General features: G+C 13.3%; 1 protein-coding gene across 1 annotated transcript, besides 33 other annotated features; it reads left to right on the top strand. All coding sequences in view use genetic code 6, as the record gives it.

The window, feature by feature from the left end:
* Window positions 1-804: 804 nt before the first annotated feature.
* Window positions 805-843: a microsatellite.
* A 352-nt stretch (window positions 844-1,195) lies between these two features.
* Window positions 1,196-1,229: a microsatellite.
* Window positions 1,199-1,239: a microsatellite.
* A 109-nt stretch (window positions 1,240-1,348) lies between these two features.
* Window positions 1,349-1,385: a microsatellite.
* A 52-nt stretch (window positions 1,386-1,437) lies between these two features.
* Window positions 1,438-1,485: a microsatellite.
* Window positions 1,486-2,246: 761 nt separating this feature from the next.
* Window positions 2,247-2,302: a microsatellite.
* A 159-nt stretch (window positions 2,303-2,461) lies between these two features.
* Window positions 2,462-2,497: a microsatellite.
* Window positions 2,498-3,250: 753 nt separating this feature from the next.
* Window positions 3,251-3,286: a microsatellite.
* Window positions 3,287-3,289: 3 nt separating this feature from the next.
* Window positions 3,290-3,346: a microsatellite.
* A 751-nt stretch (window positions 3,347-4,097) lies between these two features.
* Window positions 4,098-4,165: a microsatellite.
* Window positions 4,105-4,167: a microsatellite.
* Window positions 4,168-4,481: 314 nt separating this feature from the next.
* Window positions 4,482-4,536: a microsatellite.
* A 377-nt stretch (window positions 4,537-4,913) lies between these two features.
* Window positions 4,914-5,132: a microsatellite.
* Window positions 4,924-5,091: a microsatellite.
* Window positions 4,924-5,102: a microsatellite.
* Window positions 5,133-7,216: 2,084 nt separating the features above from the next.
* Window positions 7,217-7,279: a microsatellite.
* Window positions 7,220-7,292: a microsatellite.
* Window positions 7,293-8,020: 728 nt separating this feature from the next.
* Window positions 8,021-8,093: a microsatellite.
* Window positions 8,094-8,851: 758 nt separating this feature from the next.
* Window positions 8,852-8,884: a microsatellite.
* Window positions 8,885-9,232: 348 nt separating this feature from the next.
* Window positions 9,233-9,270: a microsatellite.
* Window positions 9,271-10,707: 1,437 nt separating this feature from the next.
* Window positions 10,708-10,794: a microsatellite.
* Window positions 10,795-12,220: 1,426 nt separating this feature from the next.
* Window positions 12,221-12,281: a microsatellite.
* Window positions 12,224-12,267: a microsatellite.
* A 1,385-nt stretch (window positions 12,282-13,666) lies between the features above and the next one.
* Window positions 13,667-13,696: a microsatellite.
* Window positions 13,669-13,693: a microsatellite.
* Window positions 13,697-13,754: a microsatellite.
* A 102-nt stretch (window positions 13,755-13,856) lies between these two features.
* IMG5_058480 (hypothetical protein) lies at window positions 13,857-14,904 on the top strand (the record flags this gene model as incomplete). Its single annotated transcript, XM_004037167.1, has 3 exons — window positions 13,857-14,407; window positions 14,548-14,579; window positions 14,637-14,904. Coding segments are annotated over 3 exons (732 nt in total), but the record flags the coding sequence as incomplete, so codon positions are not given.
* Window positions 14,439-14,498: a microsatellite.
* Window positions 14,456-14,515: a microsatellite.
* Window positions 14,674-14,735: a microsatellite.
* Window positions 14,905-15,064: 160 nt separating the features above from the next.
* Window positions 15,065-15,101: a microsatellite.
* Window positions 15,102-15,915: 814 nt separating this feature from the next.
* Window positions 15,916-15,959: a microsatellite.
* Window positions 15,921-15,965: a microsatellite.
* Window positions 15,923-15,951: a microsatellite.
* Window positions 15,966-16,122: the final 157 nt, after the last annotated feature.

Below are 16,122 nucleotides of genomic sequence, written 5' to 3'. Positions count from 1 at the left end.
ATTTGGAAGTAAATATTAACCACATGTTTTAATTCCTAGTTCTATTAAAATTTAATTTTAATTCTAGTTTTGTTTATTTATATAATTTATTAAATTTACTAAAGTTTATTATTATGGAATAATTTTTATGTTATTTTTTTAAAGAAATTATTAAAAGTCATTTTTTTATAATTATTGCTTTAAAGTGTTGTTTTCACATATTTATAAATTATAAATTTTATTGTTAAAAAAATAACCGTTTTATCTAATTTCGTTTTCATCAAGTTTATTTGATAAAATATATAAAAATTTTTTCTATTTATTTCTATAATAAATTTTTTCCCAATCCTTATTCCCAAAAAAATAAGCTTGGCCATATGTATTTATATTCTTTTCTTTTCTTAAGACATCTCCTGATGTTATAAAAGTATCTGAAATACATCTTAAAAATGAAAACATTTACCAATCTATTTCAAAATAAGGTGTTTATTCATTTTTCAAAATTACTTTTAAAGTACTATTAAAACTATCGCTTTCTCTATGGACAATTGTAGAAAATATTACTTTAGGCTTTATTATATTTTCTATTTTTCCAAATATTTTTTATATAAAATATTGAGTTTATAATGAAATAAGATTCTACATATAGTGTAAAAAAAAAAATATATTATTATTAAAGTATTTATTTAAATATATAATTATTATGATTAAAAAGTCATAACATCAAAAATTATTTTATATTTAAAAAGTATTATTTATTTTAAATTAATTATATATAATTTGAAATAAAAATTTATATTTATTATAATTATGACTAAATAAAGAATATATTAATAATTATTATATAATTAAAATTATTGATATTTTTGTGTTTATATCCTAAGCATTAAAATAAAATTAAAAATCAAAAAAATTCATTTATAAAAAATTTTGAAAAAATAAAAGAAAATTATATTTAAATATTTTATTTACCATAATAAAAAAAATTTGATTTTATTTTTTATTTTTAAAAAATATTAAATTTATTAAAATAGCGCATTTTTATATAAATTAAATAATTTATAAAAATAGCGCATTTTTATATAAATATAATATATATTTTTAATTTATTTTAAAGAATAAAAAAAAAAAATTTAATTTTATATTTATATGATAAATATCTTTTTTATTATAATATTTTTTTTAACATTGATTAAATTATAAATAAAATAATAAAATATATATATATATATATCTATATATATATATATCGTAATATATTAATTAATATATTTAATATTAAAATATAAGTATATTGTTTTATAAATTTATATTAAATATATATTTAAAACATCATTTTATATATATTTTTATATATATACAAAAACTATTAAAAATAAATATTTTTAAAAATAAATATCTTAAAATATTATTAAAAATATTAAAGTTAATATATTAAATTAAAATTAATTTTGAAACTATATAATAATATATATATATATTATATAAATATATATATATACATATTTTCATTTTATTTTTTAAATTATAAAAACCTATATCTAATTATATTAATGTATAAAATAAAAATTATATTAAATATAATTAATTTTCAAAATTAATTTTTATTGTTTTTTTTCTTAGCAAGAATTTAATAAAATTCTTCAAAATCGATAACTCCGTCTTAATTTTTATCTGCAAATCTGAATGCCTCTGATAATCTTTTTTCTGAAAATTTTTCTCCATCTTCTCTTGCAATTTCCAAAAATTCTTCTAATGAAATTTTATTATTTTTTTATAAATCAAATAATTCAAAATATTCTCTTATTCCAATTTTTGAATTATCACATTGTGTAATATTTTATTTTATAATATTTATAAATTCCTCAAAATCAATAAATCCATTATTATTTTAATCTATATAACTTAATATATTGTATGCATTTGTGTTCTTTTAATCTATTCCAAAATGTTATAAACCAGCGATTAATTCTTATTATTCTATTTATCCATTTTAATCTATATCAAATAAATCAAAGGCATGTTTTATTTCTAATAACTCACTAATACAAAAACCATATCTAATATATTATTTCAAATCAAAATTTTTTTATTATTAAGAAGTTTATTTATGCATTTATATATTTTATTATAAATTAAGCTTGATATAAAAGAAAAAAGACTTTGTATTTTATTAATTAATTAAATTAAAATACAAAACAATATTAAAATTTTTAAATCTTTATATATAATAATTTAATTAATATATATATATATATTTTTATATTTATTATTATTCTTCATTAAACATAGTCCTATTATTATTCTTCATTAAACATAGTCCATATCTTCTTCAATTTCCAAATTTTCTTTATATCTTTGTATGTCTTAAGCTGACATAAAGAACTTTTTTTTTAATAAGAAATTAATTAATTTATATTATCTGTCCATAAATTAGTTAATTTAGCAAAATCATTAGCCTTTTTTTCTAATCATATTTTAATTATAACAATAAATATATTTATATACAATAATTATACTTAATTCTTCAATTCTCTAAGGATCTTTTCTTCTATAAATTTCTATTTACTTTTATTTTTAATCATATGTTTATTTAATTTTATTAAATTAACTAATTGTTTGATTTCTATTTTCCTTTTTTATTTTTAATTAATTTATTATTTTATTTTTTACTGAGCTTCGTTCTAAGTTTGATGTTTTAATTTTTTCTTAAATTTCTTTTATTTTTATTTAGCAAATTTCTATTTTAGTTAAAATATTTTCAATTGTTTTTTACATCTATTATATTTAAATATATATTTAATTTTAAATGATTATATACTTCATTTTTTTTTTCATTTGGAAATGACCAAAAATATGAGCCTGATCCAACTTTATCCTTACAAACTAAATTATCTTAAACTAAAATTTTTAGAATATCTTGTACATCTTTTGGATCTTTTTAATTTTAAATATAATATTAATGTAAGGTAAAAATATATATAGGGGGGGGAGGTGTTTATTTTACTATTTATTTTATATTTTTTAGCTTCTTTTTCAACTTCTTCTTTGTTATAAATCTCTTTCTAAATTAATTTAATAATTTATTTTTATTTTTTATTTTTTTTACACTTTCAAAAAATATATCTAATATTGCTTTTTATTTTTCTTATGCTGATAAACCTCTTGCTTTTTTCATTTTTTGTTAATTATTTATAAAAAAATTAATTTTTAGCTAAAAAAGTAGTTTATAATTATAATATTTATCAATAAAAAATAAATACATTTAAGAATATATATATATATATATAAATATATATATATATATTATTAATAAATAATAATAAAAAATAAGATTTAATAAATAATAATAAAAAATATTAAATAAACATTAAAAAAAAAATAAGAAATAGATTTTTAAGAACAAAACATTTTAAAAATATATAATTAAAATAAATAATTATCATTTAAAATCTTATTTTTTTATTTGTCATTATATAATAGTATTCTTAAGAATTAATTTAATTCTTTTTATCTATATTAGCATTATCAATTTTTTTTAAAAAAATTATTAATCTGTGATTGTTTTTACGATTTCTTTTTTTAATTTATTTATTTTAAATTTTAAAACAAATTTAATTAGTTTTTAATTAATCATAAAGATTAAAATAGACTATTATGTATGACTTCTTTAGTATTATAATAATAATTTATATGATTTTATAGTTAACTTAAAAATTCGTATAATTCTAAATAAAAAAATATATTTTTTTAAATAAATTCTTAATTTAGGATATTGATTTTTTCTTATTTTAATTTAATAATAAATAATTTAATAATGTTAAATAAATCAAATAAATATAATGTTCATTTCTTTTTTATTATAATAAAATCTAACGATATGTTATTATTATATTTTTTAGTTTATAAAAAATATTTATTAAAATTGGGAAAATTAATTTATTTATTTAAATAAATACACATATTTAATAATTTAAAATATAAATATTATTAATTTATTATATAAAGTTAAATTTACTGATAATATATAATGTTAAAATATATATTATATAATTATTTATTTAAAAATATATTTTTAAATATGAATTCTTTTATATTATAAATATAAATTAGAACAAATAAATATTTAATAATATCATTTTTTATTTTATAAAAATTAAATTATTTTTTTTTTTATTTTAATAAAATGTCATTTTAAAATTATTTTTAAAATATAATATAATTGCTAATGAAATAAATATATTTATTTTATATTTTAAATTAAAAAATATATTAAAAATGTACTATTATATTAATTTTAATTAATATTTCAAAAAAATATTAAATATTTTTTTTTTCAATTTAAAAAAAGAAAAAATTATAATTTTGATATTTAATATATAATAATAATTCATTTGCATATAGGTAAATAAATATTATGTATCATTTTTTTATAATTTTAATAGATTTTTTTATATTTATATAAAATATATACAAAAATTTTTAAAATATTTCATACAAAAAAAATATATTATAAAAATAAAAAATGTAAAATATAATATAAGAATAAACAGTAAATAAAAAAAATGCCGAAGATACTTACTTATTAAAATACTATTTCAAGAAAAATAAAAGTTAACGTAAAAAAAATGAAATATATAATTTATTTAAATTATATTAAAGATGAAAAAGAAGAATAAGGAAACGAAAAACAATAAAAATATGTAATTAATACTCAAATTTTGAAGTATATATATAAGTAATTTAATATAATTATTTTTTAAAATATATAAGTGAAGAGAAAATTAAAATATTAAAAAATGAAACAATAAATAGAATTCAAAAGTAAAATAAACAAAATAAATTGTAAACTGAAATATAAAAGAATAAAGAATTATAATAAAACTATTATGATTAAGAATAAAAAAATTCATAATAATATTCGTAGAAATAAAAATAATAAACATAATAATAATAAACATTATAATAATTATAATAATTATAAGAATTGTAATAAAAATAAAAGTAATAAAATTAATAATATTAATAATAATAATAATAATAATAATAATAATATATTATAAATATTATAATAAACATAATTTTAATAATAATAATAAAATTAATAATAATTTAATATTTATTTATAATAAAATTAAATATAATAAAGTTAACATTAGTAATAATAATTCTTAGAATAAAAGTCATTATCAAATATTCAACTTAAATCTTAGCTAAAGAATTTAATATAGAAAAAAAATAGTCCTTTTTAATAATAAACACATTCAAAAAATGAATAAAACTAAAATATATTTTAAAAGATATAATAATTATCTTAAAAGCATTAATTGAAATAGCAATAAAGTATATAATAATAATATTAAGAATAAAATTATGAATAAAAAAAAAAAATGAACCATCTAATTATTTTAATTATTTTGAGCTTTATAATTCTTTAATTTATAAATTTAATAAAGTAAATGAATAAAATTAATATTTGCATAATTAAATTTAAGAAAAAGATAAAATTATTTAAATTTTAAAATAAGACAATTCTAAATTATAAAAAGAAAATGATTTTTTAAGAATTGAAAAATATAATTTATATAACTAAATTGTTAACAATAATAACTAATAAAATTAAATAAATAATCCTTAAGAAGAATCTTAAAACGAAGAAAAATATAATTCTGAATTATAAGAAGATATTGAAGATGACTTAGAAGAGGAATAAAAAGACGAAAATCATAACAATAATTTTATTTAATTATTATATAATTATAGAATGTAACAATAAGATGAATAGATATTATAGTATGCTATATAATAGTCTGTTTTAGAATAAGGAAACAATATTATAAATCCTGATAATATGACCTATGAAGTATATAAAATATATTATTATTTATTAATAATTTTATATTTATTTTTGTTTATTAAAATAATTAAAGTAATTACTTGAACTAGAAGAAAGAAACGGAAAAGTTTGTGTAGGATTATCTTAAGAACAAATTGATAAGATACCTATAGTAAACTTTAATAATAAATTAAAGTAATTTTCTGAAAAATGTAGTATATGTATTACTGAGTTGGATTTAGGATAATAAGTAAAAATACTTGATTGTAAACATTTTTATCATGTCGATTGTATTTCTAATTGGGTATAAAAATAAAAAAATTGTCCTATATGCAAAAGGGAGGTTATTGTTTGAATTTTGACTTCTTTTGAAAAAATAAAATAAATAAGAGGCTAACAATAAATTAAAAATACATATAAATATATATGTTTGTGAAATAATAAAATTATTATAATAAAATAGAATAAAAATATAATTATAATCATTGCATACATATATAAATTTAATTAATTTTTTAATTTGTTTTTTTTTTTTTTAAATATATTAATTTTATATATATATATTTTTTTTTTTTTTTATAAAATTAAATTAATTAAGAAAATGCAAAATTCTATTGATATATAAGTAAATAATAATGAAAGAAATCATGATTATTTAAATAGTTAACATTAAAATAATAATAGCAGAAATAAATTAAAGATTTTAATTATTACTTTTGCATTATTATTTTATTTTCTTAATTTCGAATAAGAAAGTTAAGATTAAAAACAGAAAAATTAAAATAATGAATATTAACAGAATTAAAATATTACCAAAACTCCCACAGCTTAAACGGCTGTTGAAGAATTAATGTAAAGTTTAGTAGGCTATATTGATATACATGAAGCATTCTATACTAGGAATTCGTTAGATGTTAATAATTAATCAATAAATAATAATAGTACAGACTTATATAATAATAGTGCAGATTTTTTATTATATGCAACATTTCATACTATTAAATCAAGAGTATTTCAAGGAAAATGGATTTAATAATAAAAAGTAAAACAATATAATAAAACTAATATATTATATTAAATATATTTGTATTAATAAAAATTATAAAAATTTTAAATAATTAAGATAATGAATTTTTTTGATTAAAATGAAGGAATAATAGAAATTTAATTTTTATCATTTTTCGGCTATTATGAAAAAAACTATGATATATAAATACTTGTAAAAATAAAAGATGGAAAGTATAATGATATAAAATAAATAAATGGTAGAATAAATATTAATTGTAAAAATGATTATATAATTTAAGAAAATGAAAGTATTCTATTTAAAAATAAATCATTTTAGTATTAAAAAATGAATGAATTTAAAATAATTTAAAAAAATGGTAAAAAATATGACTCATATATATATATATATATATATATATATATATATATATATATTTATTATATATATTTATATATTTTTATAATTATAATAATAAATTAAAAATATTTACAATTTTATTTTAGAATTATTAGTTGATGTATATATTGCATTTGATTTAAGCCTTTTTGAAGATAAAGATATTTATATTGATAAATGGAGTCCCATATTATCAGTATAAATTATTAATAGTTAAAATATTTAATAAGTTAATGACTTCATAGACATATATAGTATAATGGATATATTAGATTTAGTAAATAAATATAATTTATACTTATATTGTTTTTAATTTTTTTTTATTTTATAATTCTATTTTAAAAATAGAGATAAAAATAAAATTTTAAAGCATTGTCTTATTCTATTTTCTTAAGTTCTATTTTAATAATATAATTCTATTATTCTTTAAAATTTATGAAAAGTATCATTTCATAAAATTTTGATTAATAAAAAATAAGTTTGTATTCATTAGTTTTTGTATTTCTGTGGGATGGGTATTTTTCTGTTATTCACTTATTTTATGCTTTATAATATGAGGTAATTTTTGCTTATATTTTTTTGATTATCTAATTATTTTTATATAGTTTCAATATAATTATTTTATATTTCCTTGCTTTTTATATCTGATTTTATGGAATATTTTTGAAAGAAGTTTAATTATGATAGTTTGGAGGGGTAGAAATGTATTTTTTTTAAAATAATAATAATAATAATATTGTATAATTTAAAATAGAATGGTTTAGATGATCAAAGATTAAATAGAAAAAAACTTTTTTTTTTTTATTTATATGTAATAAATTATAAATAAAAAAAATTAATTTATTTATTTAATAATATTATTAAAAATAAAATATAGATTTCATATTATTTGGAATGTTTTTTTTTTAAGAATATTTAATTAAATCTTGGGTTATAGTATTATCTAATTTATATTTATTACCTTAAATAATATAAAATGCTATAAGAGGATAATAAGTAGTAGTAAATAAATCTTATATTTTTGGTTTTATGATGATAAGATCTATTGTTGTGGTAAATAATATTAGCTTTCCAACAATATATATAAATAAAATAAGTTATATTATAAAGGATGTCCGGAAAATATATAAAATTTATCTCCTGAATATTTGACATGTTTTTTTGTTATTTTAGTATTGATTTTTTAAGTAATAATATAAATAAAACTTTTTAAAATTGTTAAAATAATTAAAAAATAGGCTTCTGTTTTATACGCATAAGAATATATAAGTCCAAGATTTTTCTTCCCTTTAAGATTTTAAAAAGATTTATATGTATATTTTGTATAATATTATCAAAAATCAGATGTTGAGGAAGGATAAGAAGAAGAATGTGCAATATGCATGAATGATTTAAGTATATAACCTGAAATTAATGATGATATTAATTTAATAAATAACTATTTTATAAAAAATAAATAAAAGAAAAGCTTTATTATGAAAACTCCATGCTAACATAAATATCATATACCTTGTTTATTAAAATGGATGAATGTAAAAATGGAATGTCCTACATGTAGATCTAATTTACCTCCAGCTATGTTTGTGTGATTAAATTGAATTTTATGTTTTTTTTTTAATTAAAAAGATTAAATATATAAATATATATATATATATATATATATAATTAATATTTTTTAGAATTGTATTTTTTTTTAAATAATCTTAATTTAATAAATAAATAAAATTATTTGTGCATTTTATTTTTTTTTTAAAAAAAAAAAAACAGAAAAAATAAAATTTAATAAGCAATATATAAAAATTATTTTCTTACATTTTTTTATATTTAATATAATTTTAAATAAACTTGAAATATATAAATCATTCATTTTTAAAAAATTATATAGTAAAAAATGCAATTTAAAAACATAATATTAATAAAATAATAATATAAACATCAAAATTTAATAAAATAGATAATTATACAATTATAAACATGCAACAAATACCAATATTATAAACATTGAAATATTAAATATGTTTCCTATAATTTAATATTTTGCCTATAATTTGGTATGTGAAACATGCTACTGATTATTGTTGTACTCGAACCAAAAAAAACTTTTAGTTCTATAATATCATTTATAAGATTTTAGTTTCGGCCAATGTGTTAAACATTAAACAGACCTTATTTGTAAATATGGGAAATGTTTTGATGATTTAAACGGAAATATAAGCTTGGATTATTTAATTATGTAAAAATCAAAAATTATATTAATATTTATCACTAGAAATGATGTGATGACTCATATATTTATTGTGAAGACGATAAAATATTGGCTATAAAAATGAGAGAAAAAATTATTTTGTTTTCGTTGTATATATGATTAGTTTATCTGTTATTATTATTATATTGATTAAAATTATTATATATAGAAGTCGAATTATGTAAAAAATAATAATAAAATTAATGCCATTCTACATATGAAGTTGTAATGTAACAATTAATTTCTGGATTAAATTTTTTTATTCAAAAATGTATTAAATTTCCTAAAAAATAAACTCTTTGTAAAAAAATTTTGATTCCTATAATTATTCTTTATGTTTAAAATGTGATATATATATTATAATTTTACGAAAAAAATATATGAAAATTGTAACATTTTTAAAGGTTTATTACTCTTTAACTGCCTAAATTATCAAAAATGTAACCTTTATTGTAAAACATGCAATATAATAAGTCTTTGATTAATTTACGATATATATTATCGGTCTCACCTTTTACAACTAAAAGTAGATATCTTGTAAATATATTTAACAAAGAAATTATATCGATGTTTAAAATTAATTTAAATAATGCTGTTCTTCCATTCAAAATACCATTAGATACTTAGTATACTAAATGTGATATAAATTTATTTTTTAACTCAATAAAAAGCTGTCCCCAGTGATATCAACTAAGATTTTTTTATATTTAAAAATAGAATGATTTTAAGCATGTTAAAAATGTAAAAGAAGAAATGAATTTAATTACATAGAATGTTTATATAATTTATATTTCAATATATATAAAAAATAGTAATAATATTTATTATTAATGTGAAATTTAATAGCCTTCGCCTTTTTATATTGGTAAAACTAACAAACTAACATTTATTAAATTAAAATACTACTTAGATCATCTTTAATATTATGGTGGTTTACAAAATGTGTATTTTACTTACAAATATTTGCATTATTTTAAAGATTACAATAATAATTTGTTAAAATAATTTTCCTGTTTCTTTTCGAAATTTCGGAAGATGCAATTTATATAAATATAATTAATTTACTGATGATATAAAATTTCTATAAGGTTCCCAAAATTGTGCTAAATATATTAGTGACCCTTTAAAATCTATAAAACAAGGAAGTGTAGATAGTCATATTTTGTAAAAAAAAATCAGTTCTATTTGTTATTTTTTAGATGGGGATATTTGGATTTATGTAATTAGAAAATGTATGCATTGTATAAATTTTTTTATCAGATTATTTCTTTAAAATACTGCCTTTATAAATTCTTTTATCAAATGTTTATCTTTAATATGCTGCCTTTAGTGTAAAAAAGGCAACATTTAATACCAAAACTAGTGGTTTTTTTTTAGACAATATTTGATAAAAAACATTATTTTTTATATAGATATTGTGGGAAATTTTTCGGTGAAAATTTAAATATACTTTCGTTTTATTCGACTAACATAATTTTTGTGTTTCTTGACGTGAATTGGGTTATTTGAAAAACTAAATAACTATTAGATATTAAAAATATTTATATTAAAATGAAAATCGTATCCAAAAATACTCACTTAATGAATTTCCTGATAAATAAAATTATTGTTAAAAATATATTAATAAATGATTTAAATGTATTAGAATTAATTTTTTACAGAATGATAAAAGGACATTTCATTTTAATAATTTTGAATAGAAATTTTAAAATTTTTATTTATAAAAAGGTTTATTTATCAACGAAATAAATATAGAATTTAAAATTGTGATTTGTAAGATAAAAATTAATGATGTGTAAGTTTCTAAAATTAAGAAGAGGAGTGTGAAAAGGAGATTATGATTATTAATAATGTGGATTATGATTATAAGATTTAAAATATTATTATTTTATCATTTTAGAAATATTAAGATAATAAGGACTTTTATTCAATAATGCTAATTAATATTTTTTTTTTATAGACTTAATAATAAAATCGAAACTTTCATTTTTATAAGAAAAATAAACTCAAAACATAAGACATTACGACATTTTTAATTGATAAATTATTTTATTTTATATTATTTAAAATACTGTTTAAAAAATATGAAGTTTTAGAAAAATTATTAGTACAGTATTTTATAAAATACTTTTTTTTAAATTAATCTGAAAAATATTTAATCTGAATAGATATAGAAAATTATTTTTAAATAATTTTATCTTTTTACTATTACTTTTGGATTTTTATTTATTATTTATTTTGTTTTAAAAGAATATTTTAAATTGAAAAAAGTACTCGGATTTTATTTTATTTTTACGATTTTCTCTAATTTTATTTATATTTTTTTTTTCTTAATTTTAAATCATATGGAATCGAGTTAAAATTTGTCTATTTAACTATTTAAGTTTTTTTTTATTCAATTATTTTTATCAGTCTATATTATCTTATATATGTATATAAGCTTCTTTAAAAAAATTATATCCAATAAAATAGATGAAACTAACATAGCATTTTTATTTATTATTATAATAATTAATTTTTCTTAAGATAAAATAAATCTTTTATTAATTAAGGAATATATTAATTCTTTTATAATTTTTAATTTTTTTAAATATTATAATAACAATTCCATAATTAATATATGTATTATTGATTACTTAATATAATTTAATCCTTTTAACGTTATAATTAGATTATAGATTATTTTTTAAATTTTAATATAAAATAGTTAACTTTTGGCTACCTGTTTTACCTTTAGAATCTATCGCGACTTAAATTTTTTTTTTTTTTGATTACTTTTTTTGTTTTTTAATTTTTTTTTTTGTTTGGTTAATTTTGGTTTACAAATTTCATATTATTAGTTATTTTCTTTATCTTGAATAATTTTTTAATGAAATTTATGTGAGATTGTTAAAATCAATAAATAATTCAAAAAATAAATAATAAGAAGATGTTACTCTTTAGAAATATTTAGTCACTATAGAAAATTATAATAATATTATTTTATATAATGAAATCTTATTGAAAAATATTATATAACTTTCTATTAAATGGAATATTAATCCTATTAATTATAGATAAATTACATAAAATGAAATTAAATATGATACAATTAGTAATAATACATGAAAAAAATAAAAAACATATAAACCATTAAAATTATTTAAAAAATTAAAAAAATATCTTAAATTTAGATTAATATTAATAATTTTATAATTAAAATTATTTTGTATATAAGTGAATTTCAAACCATTTAAAAAAAAAATTACGTATGTATTAAATAAAAATAATAAATTATAATTTAAGGTTAAAATAAAAAAATTAATAAATCATTTGATTTCTATTATTTTATAAATTTATTTTAAAATAAATAATAAAAATTTTATTCATAGATATAGTATTTTATAAAAAATTTATAAATAAATATAGTAAAAGTTTTTTATAAATAAGTATATAATGTCAAATATAAAAATAAATGTGTATAATTATTAAAATATAATATATATTTTTTAATTTTAATTAATATTTTTAATTAAATATTAACTTATTAATATAATATTTTTTTTTAATAATAAATTTAAATCTGTTTTAATGGTATATATTTATTCTATAATAAATTAAAAATAGCCTGAAAAATTATATAAAAAAATATTTAAAGTTAGTTTTATTAGATATAAATATAATTATTTAATATTAAAAAATTAAAATAAAAAAAAAAGAATTTTGAATAATAAAAAAAACATTTAATAAAAGAATTATTATTTATATTTAATTATTAACATTTCAATATAATTAAAATCGGTTTATAAAAATAACATTATTTATATTCATATTTATATTTATCACTTTTAAAAATTTATTATTATTTTATAATAAATTATTTTTAGTTTTGATTATTTTGACCTTTATATAAAAATATATATAAAAAAAAACATATATTTATGAAAAGAAATATTAGATATAAAAATAATCATATTATAAATAATTTTATATTATATTTTTACTAAATAATTAATATAAAATAAATATAATGTTTTATTCTTTTATATCATTTTTATTTTATTATTTAAATAAAAAATATAAAATAAATATTTATATATGTTTTTAAATTACATTTATATTATAAAATAATAATCTTTATCAATTATTTTATCGATATATATTTATTTATTATAAAAATACAATCATTATTTGAAATAGTTTATTTAAAATATATTTATAGATTTTTTTTTTTTATTTTTTTTTTTATATTATAATAAAATTTACATAAAAATAATCATAAAATATATAATAAAAATAATAAAATATATTTTTTTTTAAAAAGAAAATATGATTAATGATGTTAAAATAAAATAAGAATAATAATTTTATTTAGAAAACATATCTAATTAATACGAATACTATTAATAAAATTATTTATAAAATGAATTAAAGTACGATAATGACGTAAACCTAAATTATTAAATTAATCACTAATAAATGAATATATCGCCTAATCGATATTATTTTGATTACAACTTTAAATATAACTAAAATTATTTACATAATTAATATGAAATTGGCAATAATATGATATTTTATCCTCCTCATTAAAGTTAATATTTGGTACATAACAATTTTCTTTATTAATAATAATACCCTTAATATTTTAATAATCTAAATACAAATAAAGGCTTTAATTGCTAAAATGAGTTTGATTAAAATTTTAATGAACAGTAATTAGGATTAGTTAATAATAATAATTAAATGATAGAAAATAGAATTAAGTTAGAATTTTAGAATACAAAAGTTAAATAAGAGGATTTAAATTATTAAAACATTAATTAAACATAAATGCAGTAAAATAAACACGAATTATTATAAAAAGAAATCTAATAATAAATTAAATAAACACCTATAAAAATAGATTCTGATACATTATTAACAACTCCAATATATAGTGAAAATTCTAAATATAATACATGTAATTAATTAATATAAAAACATATTTAATAATTATTATGTTTATTAATATTTTTTATTATTTATTTATTAAAATAATTTTTATTATTTATATAATTTTATTTTTTATTTTAAATTTATAAATTTTTATTTTATTAAAAGAATAAAATATTGATTATGATTCATCGTATAATGTAAATAAAATTAATTATAAAAATATATGTAATTTATTTATTTTTAAAAAAAATCAGAAAAAATTAATAGGAGGTTTGACATAATTAGAAAGATAATAAAAAATAAGAAATTATTTAGAAAAGAAAAAAAAAGAACGTATATATAAAATAAAAAAATAATATAAATTAATAATTTAAAAAAAGTTGGTATAAAAAAATATCATATGATATAAGAAAAAAAGTAGCAGATAATAGGCTGAGAATAAAAGGAAGATTTGTAACAAAAAAATAAGCTATTAAGATCTTATTATTGAAAGGAAAAGAAGATGAATATACATTAGAATCTATAAAATAATATTTAAAAAATTAAGAATAATAAATATAAATTAAAAAACCTGAATTATCATCATCTTAATAAAAAAAATAAAAAAGACAAAATGATTGAAATATATATGAAAATATCAAAATATAATAATATAATATAAATAATAATAAAAATATCTATTTATTAAATAATATAAATATTAATAAATATAATATTAAGTTTAAATTTATTTTTTCTACAATATTTTGTAAATATGTATTCATATTTAAAAATTATAGAATTAAATAAAAAAATAATGAAAATAATATATATATATATATAATAATTTATATAAATTTAAGCTTAATATCTTTATAAACATTTTTGATATTCATATAAATATATTTTATTTACATTATTTTAACTTATTTTATGTTTTTGCTTAATTAATAAATAAATAAATAAAAAAGGTAAATAATATTTTACTGAATCACAATACAAACAATAAATAATTATAAATATATATAAAAAATATACTATACATTAAAATATATTATATTTAAAGTGAAACATATTATTTATAATACTTAAAATAATAATAAAACAGTATTATATTATAAGTGAAACTTTATTAAATTTTATACAAATTCAAAATTATTTCATATAATTAAATAAATAATAATATTATCATATAATCTAAAATATGATATTTGCATAATTAGATGAAATAAAAAATAATAAAATTAAAATAAATAGTATATTATTTTAATTTAAAGTATTTATAAATAAATTTTAATAATTTATATTAATAAATATAAACTTAGAATAAAATGAATGATAATAATTAAATATTAATTTAGAATTAATTATAATTTTATTAAAATATATTTATTTCTTAATTTTTGTAAGTTGACATAAATTAAAAATTCATTATATTAAGATAAAATTAAATATTAAATATTAAAAAAATATATGATGTTAAAATGCTATTTACATGATATTGATTATAATGTTTAGTTTATTAAAAATGATATTATATTATTAACTATTCAAATATGAAATATATAAATATATATATATAAATATATAAATTTATATTTATATATTTATATATAATGTATTCATTTAATAATATTTATTAAATACTCATAAATTTTTATTTTATTTTTCTATTATATATATATTAATTTATTGTAAATATAGAGATTAAATAATATATATTTTTTTATTAAATATATATATATTATAAACTTAGAATAT

The sequence above is a fragment of the Ichthyophthirius multifiliis genome, assembly GCF_000220395.1.
Source record: "Ichthyophthirius multifiliis unplaced genomic scaffold scaff_1120509250246, whole genome shotgun sequence".
NCBI lineage: Eukaryota > Ciliophora > Oligohymenophorea > Hymenostomatida > Ichthyophthirius > Ichthyophthirius multifiliis.
The sequence above is the reverse complement of the archived record's forward strand: the minus strand, read 5'-3'. Positions and strand labels throughout refer to the sequence as shown.